Source organism: Mercenaria mercenaria, chromosome 3, assembly GCF_021730395.1.
Source record: "Mercenaria mercenaria strain notata chromosome 3, MADL_Memer_1, whole genome shotgun sequence".
In the NCBI taxonomy this organism is placed as follows: domain Eukaryota; kingdom Metazoa; phylum Mollusca; class Bivalvia; order Venerida; family Veneridae; genus Mercenaria; species Mercenaria mercenaria.
This window is the reverse complement of record NC_069363.1, coordinates 52,068,596-52,088,162: the sequence shown is the minus strand read 5'-3', so window position 1 is coordinate 52,088,162 and position 19,567 is coordinate 52,068,596. Positions and strand designations below refer to the sequence as shown.

The following is a 19,567-nucleotide window of genomic DNA, read 5'->3' as shown; positions in this document are numbered from 1 at the left end:
ATGGATGCCCACACACGCGAAAGTCCAAAAGTTCTGCCTATTCTTTGAATAGTCAAGCTAAAAAGGTATTTCAAGAAATGGTGGCATGTTTGAAGGTTCTTATTACTTTACTCACCACGCTGAACTGCTACTTCACACACCCAAACCTGCCCCCACCACTCATGTCAAAGCATCTACAGACATATGTATCACTTCCATTAGTATTTTATAGTGGGTTATTTCATTTCTGCAAGCATTTTGTTTTCAGAAAAAGAAAGGAAATATGAAAACAGTATAGAAAGACAACTTGAAGAAGGTTGTCATCGCAAATTAAAACCAACAGCTCCGCATGGTTCACTTCTTCTGAAATGTATAAAGCATTTATATTAGATACATTTGTACTAGAGATAGAAAACAAACACTGAAATCGCTTCTCAACCTTTTTATTCATAAGTGTATCGTATACTGCAAAATATATTTTGTAATAAAAAATTTAAATGTGCCAGAAAGCAAGGCATACTTCGAACTTTAAATATTCTTAACATATTAGTCATATAAATTTGCATATTTTTTTCTCTCCCAAGATATTCAGATATGTTCCAAAAATCAAGGATGTAAATTACAAAGCAAGTTTTCTTAAGGAACTACACTTTAAAGTGATACTATAATATCACTCACTTGAAATCCAAATACCAGTTTCCATAGAAACGGAATTCCAAACATTTTGAAAATGCAACAGCAAACATCTTTCTGGCAAATTTTACATTTGTATGAATTAACCATTGTTTGTGTGTATAGTGTACCATTCTTATCAGTTATAACAACTGATACATATATAACATATACAGAAAAAAAAACAACATACAATTCAAGTCTGGACAAACTTTCACAAATGTATATGAAAGTTATTTCGAACAGAAAAAAAATCCTTATAAAAATTGCTACTGCAGTTTTGACCAAATTTCACTCAGCCCTAATATGTAGGTCAAAACTTTTAAATACCAACTTAATTCTGGTTGATCTTTATATGTATATGTTGCAGTTTTTGAAAAATCCAAATTTAGAAATCATGCTGTCATATCGAATTAATTAAGTTAAATTAAGATCACCTTTTAATATTTTTAGCAAGTAATACTAAAATAAATTTGTATTTTAATTCAACTATTTTTCTAATACCAATGAATCTCGATTGTTTTAAGCATAAGGAAGTTGGACCGGCTCAATGAATTTATAGTGTTTTAAATCTTTGTGGCATACTTTGTATTACTATATGGGAACAACTCCCAGACTGATTTATAAAGGCTTTTAGCACATTATGATGATGATGATGATGATGATAATGTTGATGAAAGTCTATTAATAATAATGAATGTCAGCTATGAAAGTGTTGTTGTCATGGTGATCATGTGCCATTGACCTCCATTTCCTCATCCTCACCTCGCGCTGAAAACATAAAATTAAACAACTATATTTAAGTTAATACGAATTGTTTACCATTATGAAATAGCAATCTGTCTACAACTGGACTATTTAAAATAAACAATTAGGGTCCTTTCTAAAGAATATCTCTTACTCTTTACATATATATCAACCAGAGAAAACCAAAGTTCCCGAACCATTTTTGAGGGGCAGAAATAAATAAACACGAAAATGTAATGAATCTAAAGACACAAAGCCAAAATGTTGCAAATGTACTGAACATTGGCAGAGTGATAAATGCCTTATTATCTAGCTTTTCAAAAATATTCATACAACAAAACTGTAAGCTAATAAATGGCTGTTCAATCAAAACAGGGTTATTCAAATCTGTGGAATGGTTACTTCCCTTCACTCCATAGGAAATATGACAAGTATACCTAATCTGTTGAGTGCAGCTCTGCCAGGAATCTGTCCCGTCTTCAACATGTTGTTTAATCTCTCAACTTCTTCTAGTGTCTTAGCATTGGCAATGGCAGCCTGTAAAATATGATATAAATGCTGTAAAATCTACATTTAATACAACAGCTATTGACTCATCATCTTCACACTCACTGTAGTAGCTTTCTTGCAATGTGCAGTGTGTCATCTCATAAGTCAAAAGGCTAGACTGGTCCCATTTTCTTACTCAGTGCAGTGTGTCATCTCAGAAGTCAAAAGGCTAGACTGGTCCCATTTCCTTACTTAGTGCAGTGTGTCCTCTAAGATGTCAAAAGGCTAGACTGGTTCCATTTCCTTACTTAGTGCAGTGTGTCCTCTCAGATGTCAAAAGGCTAGACTGGTTCCATTTCCTTACTTAGTGCAGGGTGTCCTCTCAGATGTCAAAAGGCTAGACTGGTCCCATTTCCTTACTTAGTGCAGTGTGTCCTCTCAGATGTCAAAAGGCTAGACTGGTCCCATTTCCTTACTTAGTGCAGTGTGTCCTCTCAGATGTCAAAAGGCTAGACTGGTCCCATTTCCTTACTTAGTGCAGTGTGTCCTCTCAGATGTCAAAAGGCCGGACTGGTCCCATTTCCTTACTTAGTGCAGTGTGTCATCTCAGAAGTCAAAAGGCTGGACTGGTCCCATTTCCTTACTTAGTGCAGTGTGTCCTCTCAGATGTCAAAAGGCTAGACTGATCCCATTTCCTTACTTAGTGCAGTGTGTCATCTCAGATGTCAAAAGGCCGGACTGGTCTCATTTCCTTACTTAGTGCAGTGTGTCCTCTCAGATGTCAAAAGACTGGACTGTACCATTTCCTTACTTAGTGCAGTGTGTCCTCTCAGATGTCAAAAGGCTGGACTGGTCCCATTTCCTTACATAGTGCAGTGTGTCCTCTCAGATGGCAAAAGGCTAGAATGGTCCTATTTCCTTACTTAGTGCAGTGTGTCATCTCAGAAGTCAAAAGGCTAGACTGGTCCCATTTCCTTACTTAGTGCAGTGTGTCATCTCAGATGTCAAAAGGCTAGACTGATCCCATTTCCTTACTTAGTGCAGTGTGTCATCTCAGAAGCCAAAAGGCTAGACTGGTCCTATTTCCTTACTTAGTGCAGTGTGTCATCTCAGATGTCAAAAGGCTAGACTGATCCCATTTCCTTACTTAGTGCAGTGTGTCATCTCAGAAGTCAAAAGGCTAGACTGGTCCCATTTCCTTATTTACATCACATTCTCAATATAAAAACCAAGTTTATTAACACAAAATGGTTTGATCAAAAATACAGTTAAACAACAGAGCCAAACTCAATTACAGCAAATTAATTTTGACTTCTAAAAATATCTACTTACTGAACAGACCAGTAGTTAATTTTTTCAGTTTCCACTAAATCCATGGCCATTACTCCATAGCAACCAAGGCTTTCTGGCTGGCTATCAAACTTTACCAAGATAATAGGTCCATAAACAGTCTAAATTTGGGGAAGATTAGAATGGAAGTTTCTGTAATTTAGTGGGCACAGTCAATTCTCAAAAGTTTAAGTAACTGACGGGCCATAACTCTACAGAATTACTCAGAGTATCCAACTGGTAAATGATCTCTTCCAAGATAATATGCCCATATTGTAACCATGTTTGGTGAACACTGGATAAAAACTATTCAGCTTAGAGAGCAGATACTGTCAATATTTGCATTTTTTTATTATTTCAAGGGCCATTACTCTAGAACCACTGAGACAATCCAGCTGATTATTGTACTTTGCCGAGCTACTAAGCCCATAAACATGGTGATCAAGTTTGGTGAACATTGGATAATAAGAAAGCAGACAATTAAAGTTGATGCAGCCCACCCTCCCTCACAGCTGATCTCATAATGTGTCCCATTTCACAGGCATATCAAGGAGAAAAAATTTACTGACGACTATAAAAATGTCTAACAAGAGCTGTCACAGGAGACAGCGCGCTCAACTATTTCGATGCTGGATAGTGAAACTGGGCACATCTGAGGAAACTAGAGCTGTCACTGGAGTGTTTAATGACTCCAATTGTGGATGAAGATATTGCACAATAGCCTGAGTCTATGTCAAAAATATCAACTTAAAGTAATAAGAGAGGTAAAGATAAAATGTATCAAAACACTATATAAGTATATCCTAAGCAAAAAGGGGCATAATTCATTAAATATTGCATGGTGCCAGAGTTATGCAGCTTGTGTCATATAGTGTGGGTGATGATGTTGGACAACTATTTTAAGTTTGAATCAAATCCATTCAGTAATAACAGAGACAGAGTGAAAGTGCATCAAAACTTTAACCTGAAATTCTAAGTAAAAAGGGGGAATAATTAATGAAAAAATGGTGCCAGAGTTATGCACCTTGTGTCATATGATGTGGGTGATGATGCTGAACAACTATTTTAAGTTTGAATCAAATCCATTCAGTAATAACAGAGACAGAGTGAAAGTGCATCAAAACTTTAACCTGAAAATCTAAGTGAAAAGGGGGGATAATTCATGAAATATTGGTGCCAGAGTTATGGCCCTTATGTCAGATGATGTGGATGATGATGGGGAATAAGTATTTCAAGTTTGAATCAAATCCATCAAGTAATTACAGAGATAAAGTGGAAAAAGAGAAAGTGCACCAAAACTTTAACCAAGGTGGGGACGCGGAAAGCCGCCGACGCCGGGGCGAGTAGGATAGCTCTCCTTAATACTTCATATAGTCGAGCTAAAAATGCTAAATTTGACCTAATTTCAAACAGCATCAATTCATGTATCATCTAAATACAAAATGGATGTTAGTCTTTCAGAACACAGGAGAAGCCATTTTAGCTCATATTAGTTACCTTAATTGCAGCAACATCTTCTTTAGATGGACCATCGACACGTTTCTCTGGTAAGTGTTCACCTGGTACAAATGTTTTACTCTTCTTCCCAATGTCTGTTGCCAATGCTTGACCTTTCTTGCCCTTGAACATTTTCACACTTGCATCTCGTTCCTAAACATATGAAATAATTAATGTCAGTTTTATTGCAAGAAATCAGCATACCTGGCTCTAGCGTTAATGTAAGATCAGCTCTCAACCGGGAAACAATACCTTAGGATCCATTCTTTAAAACATACATTTGTAAATTGGAAGTGGTGCAACATCATGCAGAATACTGAAGATTATAAATAAAGAAGTGACTGAGAAATGCAGTGGCAATACAAAAGTACCCTACTGGTGAAAAATTTTTTTTACTTGACCTTCAATAGTGACCTTGACCTTTGACCAACAAACATTGGTCATGTGCGCGACACATAGTCTAATCATGGGAAACATCTCTGTGTAGTACTAAAAAATTCCTTCAATGCAATTAAAAGTAATTGAGCAAAAACTTTTACTTGACCTTGAACAGTGACTTTGACCTTTAAATGACAAGTATAGAAACATTGTCTCATCATGGGGAATATCTGTGTGTAGCACTAAGATAATCCATCAATGCATATAAAAGTTATGGAGCAGAAACAGTTTTTACTTGACCTTCAATAGTGACCTAGAATCTGATCTACAAGCATAAGTCATGTACGTGCATAATCTACATAATTCCCTCTATTCACACATACCATGTTTTATGAATCTAGCTTGAATATTTTTTGAGTTAACACAGGATCCATTTTTGCAGACAGACAGACAGAGGGCAATCCTAGAGTCCCCTCCGGTGTTCCACGGGTAGGGAACTAAAAAGTGAGGACTGAATAACAAAATGCTATGCGAACTTGAGCTTTCACCACTTCCAAACCAAGCCTAGTGAACCAATTTACTTTCTTGTCACGAGTCTGGTGCCACCCCTTTCTGCTTAACAGAGCACTTTACAAAGGCAAAAAACATATGGGACACATTCAGGTTTGTGGACTACAAATTTTATTGAAAACAGTAGAGGGTTTTAAGTCTGTCCTTCAAACTTAAGTGCCTCTACTAATGCATTATGCTGTAAAGGCCCTTCATCATAATGTATAGGCCCTTCTTCATAATGTATAGATCCTTCATCATAATGTATAGGCCCTTCATCATAATATCTATAGATACAGTACAAAATGTCTAAAACTAGAATTGTATCCATAGGACATGGATGCCCCAACATACTGCGCCATCCTTTATGGTCATATTCAGCTAAGGTTATGCATCTGAGCAATTTTGAATCCATTCTATCAAAAAGTGTATAAGGAGTTGAACACACCTTATTTTTTCACTATGGACTATTTTGTGAAATTAAGAAGGGCCATAATTCTTGGTCCAGTTTTAAACCCCATACACATTTTGGACACAGACAATCCAGGTGGTTATCAAACTTAGTCGTGATAATATGACCATTTGAACATTCTGAATAGGTTTGTTGAACATCAGATAAAAACTGCTCAAGTTACAAAGTGGACATCTTTTGTGGATAGCTCAAAGCCCACCATGGGTGATCCCATACTAAATCCTTTTTCATAAAACATTTGAAAAGTTGCAACATGTAAATAATACTACACTAATTTTAGTTCATAGTGTATGCTGAGAGAATTCTTATCATTTTTCACTGACTTAAGATATATGTGTACCAAACCATTAAAAGACTGTCCACTACACAAAGGTATCCCCTGAAACAGCAGTCTCATTTAAACAGTGTTGCTACAAATCAATTAATGTATACAAATATGAAAAATAAGGTCCCGAAAAATTATTTTTACATACAACTTGCAATCAGTCTAAGTGTGGAAACTGCTAAAAGATAAACAATAATGTGTTAGTTTTATAGATGCTGCTGCTGTGTTGCTGTTACAAAATCGAAAAGAAAATGGGAGTTGTGAACATACATGTGATACGAAGAAATAACAAAGGGTGTATTTTAAACATTAAACTTCAAGTTTGGGTCAAGGTACAAGCACACAAATCAGTATGCCCTACCTCTGTTTGAGGGGGCAAAAAGATCCTGAAATGATAAAATATTGTCATGTAATTATGTCCTACCTTTTGTTTAACTCTTTGAAAATCTAGCACTCGTATTGTTGGTACTTTATGTAATACATACAATCTGTAGTGTTTCTTTGTTGTCACTGGATTTCTCATCAAACTGTCAAGTACAAGTAAAGCATATCATTCTATGGTATCCTGATTACAAAATCATCATGTTTCCCTTTACTTCAAATTTTCAAATCTGAACTGAGTCAAGAAAAACCTATGTACATGTAAATTTAAGTCATGTAATATGATATGTTAAGAAGCGGTGGTCTAGTGGTTAAAGTGTCAGCTATTCAACCCCAAGTGTTGTCGGTTCATGCCCAACTGGGGTCACAACCACACCTCAAATGATACCTGGTAACCAGGACTAGTTTTTCCAAGAAGCCGACTCAAGAGTGGTTCAAATATGCTTTCAAGCTTTCATCACATATCAAGCTAGAACAAATTAGTATAAGATAAACCAATATCTGCAGCATTCTGTACTAGTAGTAATTTAATGCTGTTCATTTAAAGTTACCATACATTCTTTCTGTTAGACATAATTATATTTCCAGCTTTTGATGGTGGAGGAAAACCCCAGGTCAGGTGTCCCCTCCATGCAATACTTCATCATGGGCGGGCACCTGAGTAGAACCACCGACCTTCCCTAAGCCAGCTGAAAGGCTTCCTCACATGAAAAATTCATGCACCGAGCAAGCCTCTAACCCGCATCGCTGAAGGCAAGTGAATTGAAGTCAGCAGCATTAACCACTCAGCACGGAAGCCCCCTCTTGCATTTAACCTGCGAAATCCATACTTTCTACAAGTAAATAGCATATTATACCTAAAAAGAAACAAATGAATAATTTTTGATGTTATAAATTTTGTGGCCTTACTAGCACACTTGCAATGCACAAGGGTCGAGTTTACAACCCCAGAATCAATAATTTGACAATCTTTCCTTGTCGACTGCAGACAGTCCACCAGAGAATGAAACTAGTTCAGCAGTTAACTCTCCAAACATTAGCAGTTATGCATTAGCATTTATGAACAAGAGGGCCATGATGGCCCTATATCGCTCACCTGTTATCACTGCACTTGAGGACAAGAAGGTCCTCAGAAAAAATATCTAAGTCCACAGGACAGAAACAACAAAGGGAAGAAATTTAACCAAAAAGAAAAAAAAATTCTTGCAAGGTACAGATATGCCAAAATATACCTAAAAATTGGAGGTACCATCCATGTTGTACCACAAAAAAAGTGTTCTCAGTTTTTCCCTACGGCCAAATATAAAAAAATTACTAAAAATAAGCTATTTATAATAACGTAAAAGGGAAGAAATTTAAAAAAAAAATATTTATTGTAAGTGAACAAAAGAAGGATCTGCCAAATAAATCTGTTGACAAAAATGAAATTTCAGATCAGTATCTTCATTAGTTACAGAGATATACCCATTTTAATTTGAAATAAAGGGAGGTAATCTGATATAAAATCAGTCCATAGTTATCTACCCTGATTGGCTCAGTCCAACTAATGACAATAATGAAATTTCAAATAAGTCCTATAAGTACTTACTGATACAAATCCATTCTGATTACAATCAGGGGAGGTAATCAGATATAAAATAACTCTGGAACCTACGATTGCAGACAAGGTCAAAATAGCTAATTCTGGCCCTTTCAGGGGCCATAACTCTGGAACCCATAATGGAATTTTGCCAGTTGAAGAAAGGAATCAAGATCTTATGGTGATACAAGTTGTGTGCAAGTTTGGTTAAAACAAGAGCTGTCCGTAAGACAGCCAAGCTCGACTATTCGAAATATTGTCACAGAAGCAGGAAATTTTTACCCAAAATGTTAAATATCAAAGAGTTTTAAGTTCGAAAGGGGACATAATTTGACCAAAATGCATATCAGAGTTATGGGACTTGATGCTATCAACTAGTTTTATAACCCCGAAGAAACCTGTTAAGTTTCAATTCAATATCTGCATTAGTTTTGGGATAGTAACTTGCATGTAAAACTTTAAAAAAAAAATTTAAGTCCAAAAGGGGGCATAATTTGCTCAAAATACATGTTAAGAGTTATGGAACTTGAAACAGAGAGGTTGGTAATTGACCTAGAAAAAGAATAAATAAGTTTCAAAGCTATATGCCTTTTGGTAATAGCTGTATGTACTAGCACGCAAAACTTTAACCAGGATTTCTAAGTCCAAAAGGGGGCATAATTTGCCCAAAATACATGTCAGAGTTATGGGACTTGATTCTATCAACTAGTTTTATAACCCCGAAGACACATGTAAAGTTTCAATTTAATATCTGTAGTAGTTTTGGAGATAGTAACTTGCATGTAAAACTTTAACCAGGATTTTCTAAGTCCAAAAGGGGGTATAATTTGCCCAAAATACATGTCAGAGTTATGGGACTTGACCCAGTGAGGTAGGTAATTGATCTAAAAAAAGAAAAAATAAGTTTCAAATCTATATGCCTTTTAGTAACAGCTGTATGTACTTGCACGCAAAACTTTAACCAGAATTTTCTAAGTCCAAAAGGGGGCATAATTTGCTCAAAATACATGTCAGAGTTATGGGACTTGACCCAGTGAGGTAGGTAATTGATCTAGAAAAAGAAAAAATAAGTTTCAAATCTATATGCCTTTTAGTAACAGCTGTATGTACTTGCACGCAAAACTTTAACCAGGATTTTCTAAGTCCAAAAGGGGGCATAATTTGGCCAAAATACATGTCAGAGTTATGGGACTTGACCCAGTGAGGTAGGTAACTGATCCAGAAAAAGAAAAAATAAGTTTCAAATCTATATGCCTTTTAGTAATAGCTGTATGTACTTGCACGCAAAACTTTAACCAGAATTTTCTAAGTCCAAAAGGGGGCATAATTTGGCCAAAATAAAGGTCAGAGTTATGGGACTTGGTGCTATCAACTAGTTTTATAACCCCGAAGACACATGTGAAGTTTCAATTCAATATCTGCATTAGTTTTGGAGATAGTAACTTGCATGTAAAACTTTAACCAGAATTTTCTAAGTCCAAAAGGGGGCATAATTTGCCCAAAATACATGTCAGAGTTATGGGACTTGACCCAGTGAGGTAGGTAATTGATCTAAAAAAAGAAAAAATAAGTTTCAAATCTATATGCCTTTTAGTAACAGCTGTATGTACTTGCACCCAAACTTTAACCAGAATTTTCTAAGTCCAAAAGGGGGCATAATTTGGCCAAAATAAAGGTCAGAGTTATGGGACTTGGTGCTATCAACTAGTTTTATAACCCCGAAGACACATGTGAAGTTTCAATTCAATATCTGCATTAGTTTTGGAGATAGTAACTTGCATGTAAAACTTTAACCAGAATTTTCTAAGTCCAAAAGGGGGCATAATTTGCTCAAAATACATGTTAGAGTTATGGAACTTGACCCAGTGAGGTTGGTAATTGACCTAGAAAAAGAATAAATAAGTTTCAAAGCTATATGCCTTTACATGATAGCTGTATGTACTTGCATGCAAAAACTAAACCAAGGTGTGACGCCGACGCCAGGGTGAGTAGAATAGCTAGACTATTCTTCGAATAGTCGAGCTAATAAAATCATAAATGAAGCTGCTATTCTGCAGACAAGGTCAAAATATCTAATTCTGGCCCTTTCAGGGGCCATAACTCTGGAACCCATATTGGAATCTGGCCAGTTCATGAAAGGAACCTAGATCTTATGGTGATACAAGTTGTGTGCCAGTTTGGTAAAAATCAAATTATAAAGCTGCTATTGTGCAGACAAGGTCAAAATAGCTAATTCTGGCCCTTTCTGGGGCCATAACTCTGGAACTCATAATGGGATCTGGCCAGTTCAAGAAAGGAACCGAGATCTTATGGTGATACAAGTTGTGTGCAAGTTTGGTTAAAATAAAATCATAAATGAAACCATTATTGTGCAGACAAGAAATTGTTGACTGACGGACGCACGGACGGACGGACGAAGGGTGATCACAAAAGCTCAACTTGTCACTATGTGACAGGTGAGCTAATAAAACAGAAAATAACCCTGACCAGAAACACTAATTAGCTTATATGAATGCTATTCAAGTACTGATTACAGAAATAATGTTGAAATGATACTGTAAGTACATATTAAAAGAACAAAATTCACCTGCATCCTACTTGACACAGAGTCACCAACTAAATAGATGATTATGTGCAAACCTGAGATATTTGAGGCTTTTCAGAGATTCTAATGCATCCAAGTCTCCAAGTTCTTGTAAACCATTGTTTGTTAACACTAATGTTTCTAAGTTTGGTATTCCTTGTTCTAAACCTTCTGCTATACGCCTACAAAGAAATGACAATGTAATTAAGTAATCATATTTTCAAATTTCGACTTGCACAATGTAACTAAGATACAAAATATTTTTGTTTCTTTTTTAATTCTGACTTGGAACAAACAACAGGACCAAAAAGTGTCCACCTTGGACCAAAAACTACTTGAAAATACTGAACCAGCTATAAACAGCTTTGATTTTAAAAGCACAATTTTAGAATGTCTTTTTTTGAGTATATTCTATTACATAATTTTAACTGAATTTTCTACTGTAGTATCTGCCATACTTGGGCCAACTTTCATTAAAACTTCGTCCAAGATTTAACTCCATGTGTGTCCATAGGACACTGGTGCCTCCACTCCTGTCACTGTGTACATATTTCTGACTAAGTAAAGGGCCATAACTCTGGTCTGGCTGTGTGAAATCCCAATTAAAACACCAGGTGCACAACTTCTGTCTTCACATGATGAATAGCAATCCTTTGCAGTCAAAACATGTTTTTATCACAAATTTGGATGGAAGGACTGCCTGATGGAAAAGGACAACTACAAGTGCCCCTCTTCAATTATTTTGGGGAACACAAAAATATAGGGCAAAAGGTAAATTAAGCATTTCAGAGTTAAAATCTTGAAAGAGACAGGCCCTGGTTTTTAAAGTGTCCAGTGTAAATCACAGATACTTGTGAGGCCTTATTTCCTGCTAAGAACAAGTACAGGCCTCTCAGAAGTTCAACTGTTCATTCTTCAAACATAGCACTGAACTATCCTGAATTATATAAAGCTTAACATTAACTTGATTAAGACCTTAGCGATAGAAAATTTTTCTTACACAACTCTGTTGTTATTCAAAAGTAGCGTCTTCAGCCTGGGTAAATATGGGAACCCATCAATCTTTCTGATATCATTGTCTGAAAAGTCTATTGTGTCAAACTGATCCTGAAAAATACATGGAATAGCAATAATGAGTAACATAAAGCTTTCTAAAGCAGACTTTGGAATATCATCATACATGAAACTTGGGGGTTTTTTTTTCCAATAAACGCAAAAAGGAGTGGCAGACTGTCACAAAATACGCCCATCATCGAACTTGGCCTAATTGAAGGGCCATAATCCAAGAGTGCCTAAGGGCGATTTTGCTGGTTATTGAAACTGGGCGAGATATTATGCCCACAAACATTGTCAACAAGTTTGGTGAAGATCGGATGAAAACTGAATGACTTAGATGGCGGACAAGGCTAAATTTGCAGATTTTGAGTAATTCAAGGGCCATAACCCAGAGTGCTTTGGGCAATTTTGCTTGTTATCAAACTTGGCCGAGATATTATGCCCACAAACATTGTCACCACGTTTGGTGAAGATCGGATGAAAACTGTTGGACATAGAGTGCGGACATGCTTTTGGACGCCGACCTCCCGCCTGCCACGGGTTTTCACATAGTAAGCCCCGCTCTTTCAGAGATGGGTGTATAAAAAGGGGAAAGGCCAACAGCCTGTTATTTTCCCTATGTGAGCAGTGGGGAATGAAAATTCTAATGTGAAGTCAGGGCTCCAGATAATTTTTTTGGCCTACGGGTATTTGCTCATCATAATATTTGTGAATGAGTAAAATGGTAAAATCTGAAATTGACTAGGAGTAATTTTACTCCTGAGATTTGTAAATGTGAACAAACAGAAATCAGTTTCATAACATACTTACTGGGTGTAACCCCCATGAATTTGTTTGCAGTTCACTACGGTTTCAATATTCAGCATTCCAGTGCTAAATTGGCTTCACCCTCGCTACTGAATCCAACAGAATATTCAATATACATTTAACTATGTTTTGTGGATCATTTTAGTTGGTTTAAAGAATGCATAGAGAGTTTGTTCACCTTTTACATTCATAGAAAGAAACATTTTTGTTGTTTACTCGGCACTGAAAGTTGATTATTTAAATCGACACTGCTTTAAAATACACTACTGTACCATCCATATCTATTCCCAACTATTTGATTTACGCACACATGGAGTGTATAATATAGTTTAACCTAGGTGTATAGAGTACCATTCAATGTGTGTGTACATTTCTGTAATTTCATATAAGTTTTTATACGCTTAAAAATTATCAGACATGCGTATATGCATTATTTCAAAGCGTAATTTACGCTAATACGCATCTTATCTGGAGCTCTGTGAAGTCAATTTTATGGGAAAAATGAATCTTTCAAATGACAAAATACACCGTAACAACCTCAATCTGTCAAAGAAACTCTTCCTCCATAGCTAAAGCCTCAAATTCCCCATGAGACATAAAACTGTACCAGAGGGACTTACAACCAAGCAAAAGCAAAGTTAGCAAACACATAAGCTTTTTCCAAACATGCACAATGTTAACTACTGTTTTCATAAAAACTTGCAAAATCAGGTAAATCCTTGCATTTCATTTGAACTGCTCCTAGATATGGTTTTCAATGTTACATACATGTGTTCTGAACAAAACTGCAGGAAAGTTATTATACACTCCTTTTACATGTAACAAGTTCCCCTTCTATTGCATGAATGGTCTTACTTACCAATGTGGCTCCCATATTTTCAATGACTGGAATTTTGTACCCTGAAAAGAGAAAAGATAGCATGAATTAAATTGATATGAGAGATCAACTACTACTGGATAGTCACCAAGCATCTGCTAACATTGACGGAATAAAACGTAAACCAGTCAAATTCTATCCTGGAAAGCAGGCCAGAATTTATTTGTACCACGGTACAACGAGCTATAAAAATAAAAAGATCAGCAACTTGAAAGGCATTTACAGCAAATCACAGCATTATCTCGCCAACATCACGTAGGAACTGAATGAGATCCAGGGGTTTTTCTAGCTAATTTGGGAACATAGCCTATACCCCCAGAATTGGGAATTTTGAAGCGTAAATGTTCCAAATTGGGAAATATTTAGTCCCATAGGATATAGTAAGGATGTGTGTAAGCACTTTCTCATACACTTGTTTCACATTGTAGAACATCTTTAACATATTTCCATTACGAAATTGTCCATAACTTGGTCAATTTTTGTGCAATTTTGATGAAATTTTTTCAGAATGTAGATTGGGAATTTTTGCATTAATTTTGGGAAAAATACATACTTTTTGGCATTGGGAATATAGCCGAATAACGGCTATAAAAACGGCCGAAAAAACCACCTGAGATCTCATTTTACCGTTGTATACAGGTTTTTTTTTCGGCCGTTTTTATAGCCGTTATTTGGCTATAATCCCAATGCCAAAAAGTATGCATTTTTCCCAAAATGAGTGCAAAAATTCCCAATCTACATTCTGAAAAAAATTTCGTCAAAATTGCACAAACATTGACCAAATTATGGACAATTTTGTAATGGAAGTATGTTAAAAGAGGTTGTACAATGTGAAACAAGTGTATGAGAAAGTGCTTAAACACATCTTTACTATATCCTATGGGACTAAATATTTCCCAATTTGAAACATTTACGCGTCAAAATTCCCAATTTTGGAGGTATAGGCTATGTTCCCAAATTAGTTAGAAAAAACCCTGGTATAAAACAGACAGCAGAAGGATAAAAATTTGTGTCATGAAAAACTTTCTATCAGATAGTTTGTTTATAATGATAATGGTGTTTTTTTAATGTTATTAGTATTAACTACATGGGGAAGGAATAAATTTATGATTCAGTGTTTTTTTTTCACTTTTTAGGGGAAGGGTGTCGGTGCCCTTTGGAGGGGGAAAAAAACAACATAAAACTAAGAAAAGGGGAATTTTTGTTGTGTTGAAATAAACAAGTTTCAAGTTTATTGATAAATTCAGGGCCCATATACTTAGAGCATGTGACATGCCGACTGAAAATTTTCAAAATGGCGGCGGCTTAAAATATCATTGATTACTAACAGTGGGATAACAATGCTACGATTGGTTGAAGTTTGACAGACGAGTAGGCGGGGCCGACCATGGATTTATTGGTAATTTAACCTAGAATATGCACAGTGATTTTTTTTACTTTTTTTGGCAACAGCCAATGCCTTTTCAATTGCGAATTTTTAGCACGATAAACTTCAAAATTGGGAAAAATTAACAAACCTTAATAAAGAAATCATTTTGAAAAGTTTTATTTTAAGGTAAATTTATTTCATTCAAATATGCACTGAGGTTGAATAGACAGGTTATTTTCTGATGTCACAGGATCTGATGGCTCAGATAACTTAGGGTCACCATGAGCTTCTGCTGATTTCTGAGCCTGAGGGTCATTTTGTGGGGACTCAGATTTCTTGGACAAATCACTTTGCTTTTCTGACATTTGATTTGAATTTAATTTCTCTTTAACTTTACCAAAAGATGTTCGAATGTCCGGAGTACCGATGGCGTGTTTAAGTTTTATTTTCTTATTATAATATTTGGAATTATGCGACATTTTTCGATAATTTAGGTAATTTTCTAACATTTTATTTTCCGACTCATTTTGACGCATGAAAAAGCATTTAGCGACTGTGATCAAAGTCATACTAAATGCCGTACTATGCCTTGACCCGTTTTATGTAAACAACGTGCTTCGAGTTGGCAACAAAATTCTGCGAATAAACCACAATGAGTAAATTTTTATGATTATTTGCATCGTTTTAGTTCAACTTTCACAAGAAATCAATCTAATTGGGAAAAATCATCTCGTTTTTTGGGAATTTTGACCATTTTTGTCAATTGCAGGGATCACTTTTGGCCGCGATTCCGCGATATTCTCGCATTATTTTGGCGAAAATCGCATAAATTTTGCTCAAATGCGCTTAAAAATCGCATCCGCGTGGCCGTAGATCTTTTGCCGAAATTGCAACTTTTCGCTGAAATGTGGTCTTGCCGTTACTTCATTTTCGTGTGACGTTCATTTAGGCGCTTGAATTTCGGTTTTATCTCCATAGAGCGTCCGATGATTATGACTACCAGACAAAAATAATCGTTTTCGCGATGTTTCAAAATACCATTGACAGAAATTTAAGCATTTGGAAGGACAAACTTGCTGCCTCCATTCGCGCGGACGAATAGCGATGAGAATAACAAGATGGTGGAGAAACTTCCGCTGAAGTCCCTTCATAAAAAACGCTGAACGCCCGAATTTCAATACGAAATGGTTGACGGTAGGGTCATAAATAAGTTTGATTTTTAACATTGTTTTGACCTAATGGAAGTGTATCAAGTCCAGAAAGATTAAAACTTAACTGAACTTCAACTTTGACAAAGCAGCTTTGAAGTAAAATCATTAGGGGAATAAGGCATGTGGACCAAAGACTTGGTTACAACTTTCATCAACCTATTCAGCAATTCCTGGCACTGAAATTTAGAGTTATAAAAGGTGTCTCTAAAAGGATATGTTTTGTTTATTTACAAGATAATTGTTCTTACAAATAAACAGATGTTTGTTTTTCAGTGTAATAAAAGCTGTCTGCCGATGTAAAATCCCATTATAAAAAGAAAAAATCCCATTCATTTTGTCAAAAATCTCATTGATTTAAGGCAAATGGGAATTAATCTCATAATAGTATCTGCCAAAAGTGATCCCTGCAATTGGGAAGACGCCGAATTTCGGAGTCAAATCATCGCAAAAAAATCACTGATGCATCAAGTTTTACAACTTTAAATAAATAGATTACAACACTCTGAAAAACTCGGTGATTTGGATTTCGCCTGGAGGTGATAATTAGGCGAAGTGGCCGACTTTACAGGGACGATATCGCACAAATCGCCTTGTAGGATGATTCCTGCTTGAAATCCATTTGTTAACCAGACATTATCCAATAAAATAACGATAAATTTATTTTTAAAATCCCAGACAATTGATTTCTAAAATATCAGATTATTTCATCACATTCACTATAAATGGATGACAGATCTGACTGTAAAAAAGAAACCTAGACTATAGTCTTACTGTCTCTATGACATATCGGCAATAGAATCTTGGCGACCGTCGCCGCTTTGGGAAGCCATGAATACATCAAGCAAACGCTTTAAATTATGCAGTATTATAATTATATTAGCACAAGCGGCGTAACAATTTTGATCGCAAAAAGAGTACTAAAAGGCGCAAAGGAGTTTCGTGACCGATTTTGCGGGTCCAGTGGACGCAGAGGCGCTAAAAATGCGAGTTCAAAGCAGTAAAAGCGTGTCAGGGATGCAGAAAACCTGCGTCCGGGAAAACCCTGCTTACATTTGCAGCCACCATTACATTTGAGCTGTCACAATATAAAACAAACTGTAAAAAAAGGTGTGTGCATCGGATTAGTTGGACTAGTCCCTTCCCAAAGCATAAAATCAAACCCTGACCGACCAGAAGATGGAAAACTCAACACTACCCGGCCAAATAAACAGAATGCGAGTTTCAACAGTGTGAGAATTAGCATTGTGCGGAAAATAAAGCGCTTCAATGATACTGATTTATCATGGGAAGTTACTCGTATATTACCGGTGTCAATGTAAACAAAACGCTAATACCATGGTGAATTGTTTTCTATATTGAAATTAACAAAATAAACTAGTGAACTACGATTTAATTGATTGGCGATTTTTTTTTTCGGAGACGAATTTTATGCATCGAGAAGGGGGAAAAACATGCTATTTTGAGGGGGGGGGAATGGGGCCGAATTTCGCCGAATATTTTGGTGAAAAAAAATACTGTGATTGGAAGTCTAAGAAACCAACAGTTGTCATTTGAAAACTGGACCCGATTCCGGCCGTACCGCCAATGTAATACTTTATTGTTCCTTCTCATCAGAAGGAACACTTATGGTGAACATGTCACACTTGACTGAGCAGATAATGGATACAAGGGTATCATCAAAGGCATCCGAATTCCAGTAGGCGCCGCCATTTTGTACTCATGCATATTCATTACAAACAGCCTCTTTGCCAATGTGTTTTTACGCATCTTTAAGTTAATCTTTAGTGAAATACAACTACGTAATAAACAGACCTACAAAAACAATAATTTAGTTTAAACTATCTAACTCCTAAATCTTACATGTCATATTGTAGAATCGAGATTAACTAAATGAATATTCATCATCTAAAAATAGACTCCCGCCTAAAATATCGTCTACTATTATTTTTCTCCGTGTCATTCTTTGCTGCTTCCAGAGGTTCTTTTACGATTTTATTTCATACCAACTTTAATATTTTAACATTTTAAGTATAACCATCAAAACATACTGTACTAATAAAGTTATTCGAGATTTTTTACTTGTGCACGATACGTACCGTCACCGGATAACAACATTTCAATTACTTCCCTTGTTTTTATCTAGAATTGCATGTATAATGCATTTCTTCACTTTACTGAGCTATAAATATTTCGAACTTGGTGATTTCATACCTTTTGATTAATTGTTTTGTAATGGTCAAGTTGTGAACTTTTTATACGCACTTTTTTAAATCCATCAGTTTGTTGGTGCCGACTTAATACAAGCCCTTTTTCTCCTGGTTTAGTCGTTCTGGAGCTGTAAGTATCCATTCATGCAATGCAAATACTGGCATATGGCAAACTATTCTTCCATTGTTTTGCTAATTAAAATTAGGCAAACATACGACCAAGTTCTGATCTGTGCCACTAGGACAGGTGTCGATATTGGTTCCCTAAATTTTGACAGAGTGACGGTATTTATTGTCCGCTAATAATATTTAGGTAGGATCGCTCATCTAAAGGTGTTTGTTTATTATTTTAGTTAAATAAATGTTTGTGTGAAATAACTTTAAGTATTCTTAAAATAAATAGATAAGAATGTACGTAAACTAGCAAAAAACATAGTTCATAATTATTTTATTAAAGATTCCTTAAAAAGAATATTAAATGTGCGCTAGAAGGAACCTTTTGGTAAGCTTAATCTTGTAATAAGTATGACTGATCAAGTCGGCAAACGCTTTGAATAAAATAACGGGCTGACACGAGCTTATGCCATTCTGTGTATTTTTATATTTCTTTGCGGGGTTCAAGTAACAGGATAATACTCTTATTTCTAAACGCGTCTAATCTCCTGGATACTGCTGTTGTGTTTGAATATTGAACAGTTCTAATTTGTTACCCCACCCGCGGAATTTTACAAGATAAACACACTGACAACGTACCACGTAAGTCTAACTCTCTGTCTCGAAGTGGATTTGTATATTGGGCGGACTGTTCTATCAGTTCTGCTGTAAGTTTCACCATTTTGGCATTGAAGATTCAAAATAAACCGATATTCTAACTAAAATTATTTGATTTTCCGGCAAAACACGAGTTTTCCTTACTGCGCATGTCTTAACGGAAGTTTACTATTTTGCTGGTGGTATGTTCCGTATCAGTACCGTCCTGTGTCCGGGTATATGATTTATCTAAAATGCAGCAGGTAAGTGTTGTATTGCACATGTATCCGCTTACGATATACCCGGAAT

At 35.9% G+C, this 19,567-nt stretch overlaps 1 protein-coding gene across 1 annotated transcript; it reads right to left on the bottom strand.

Annotated features, from left to right (window-relative positions):
- Positions 1-406: 406 nt before the first annotated feature.
- Positions 407-19,436, bottom strand: LOC123524776 (U2 small nuclear ribonucleoprotein A'-like). Its single transcript, XM_045303241.2, has 8 exons — positions 19,262-19,436; positions 13,704-13,744; positions 11,982-12,088; positions 11,038-11,163; positions 6,862-6,964; positions 4,714-4,866; positions 1,836-1,935; positions 407-1,422 (listed from the first exon to the last, which is right to left on the bottom strand). Exons 1-8 carry the CDS (start codon positions 19,341-19,343, stop codon positions 1,382-1,384), a joined length of 753 nt encoding a protein of 250 aa, XP_045159176.1. The 5' UTR covers positions 19,344-19,436; the 3' UTR covers positions 407-1,381.
- Positions 19,437-19,567: the final 131 nt, after the last annotated feature.

Coding starts and splice junctions, on each gene's coding strand:
- LOC123524776 (XM_045303241.2), bottom strand. CDS start 19,343: ATGGTGAAACTTACAGCAGAACTGATAGAACAGTCCGCCCAATATACA. Junction 12,089..13,703: donor AAAATATGGGAGCCACATTG/GTAAGTAAGACC, acceptor TGTATTTTTCAG/GATCAGTTTGACACAATAGA. Junction 1,423..1,835: donor AGCTGCACTCAACAGATTAG/GTATACTTGTCA, acceptor TTATGTTTTCAG/CGCGAGGTGAGGATGAGGAA.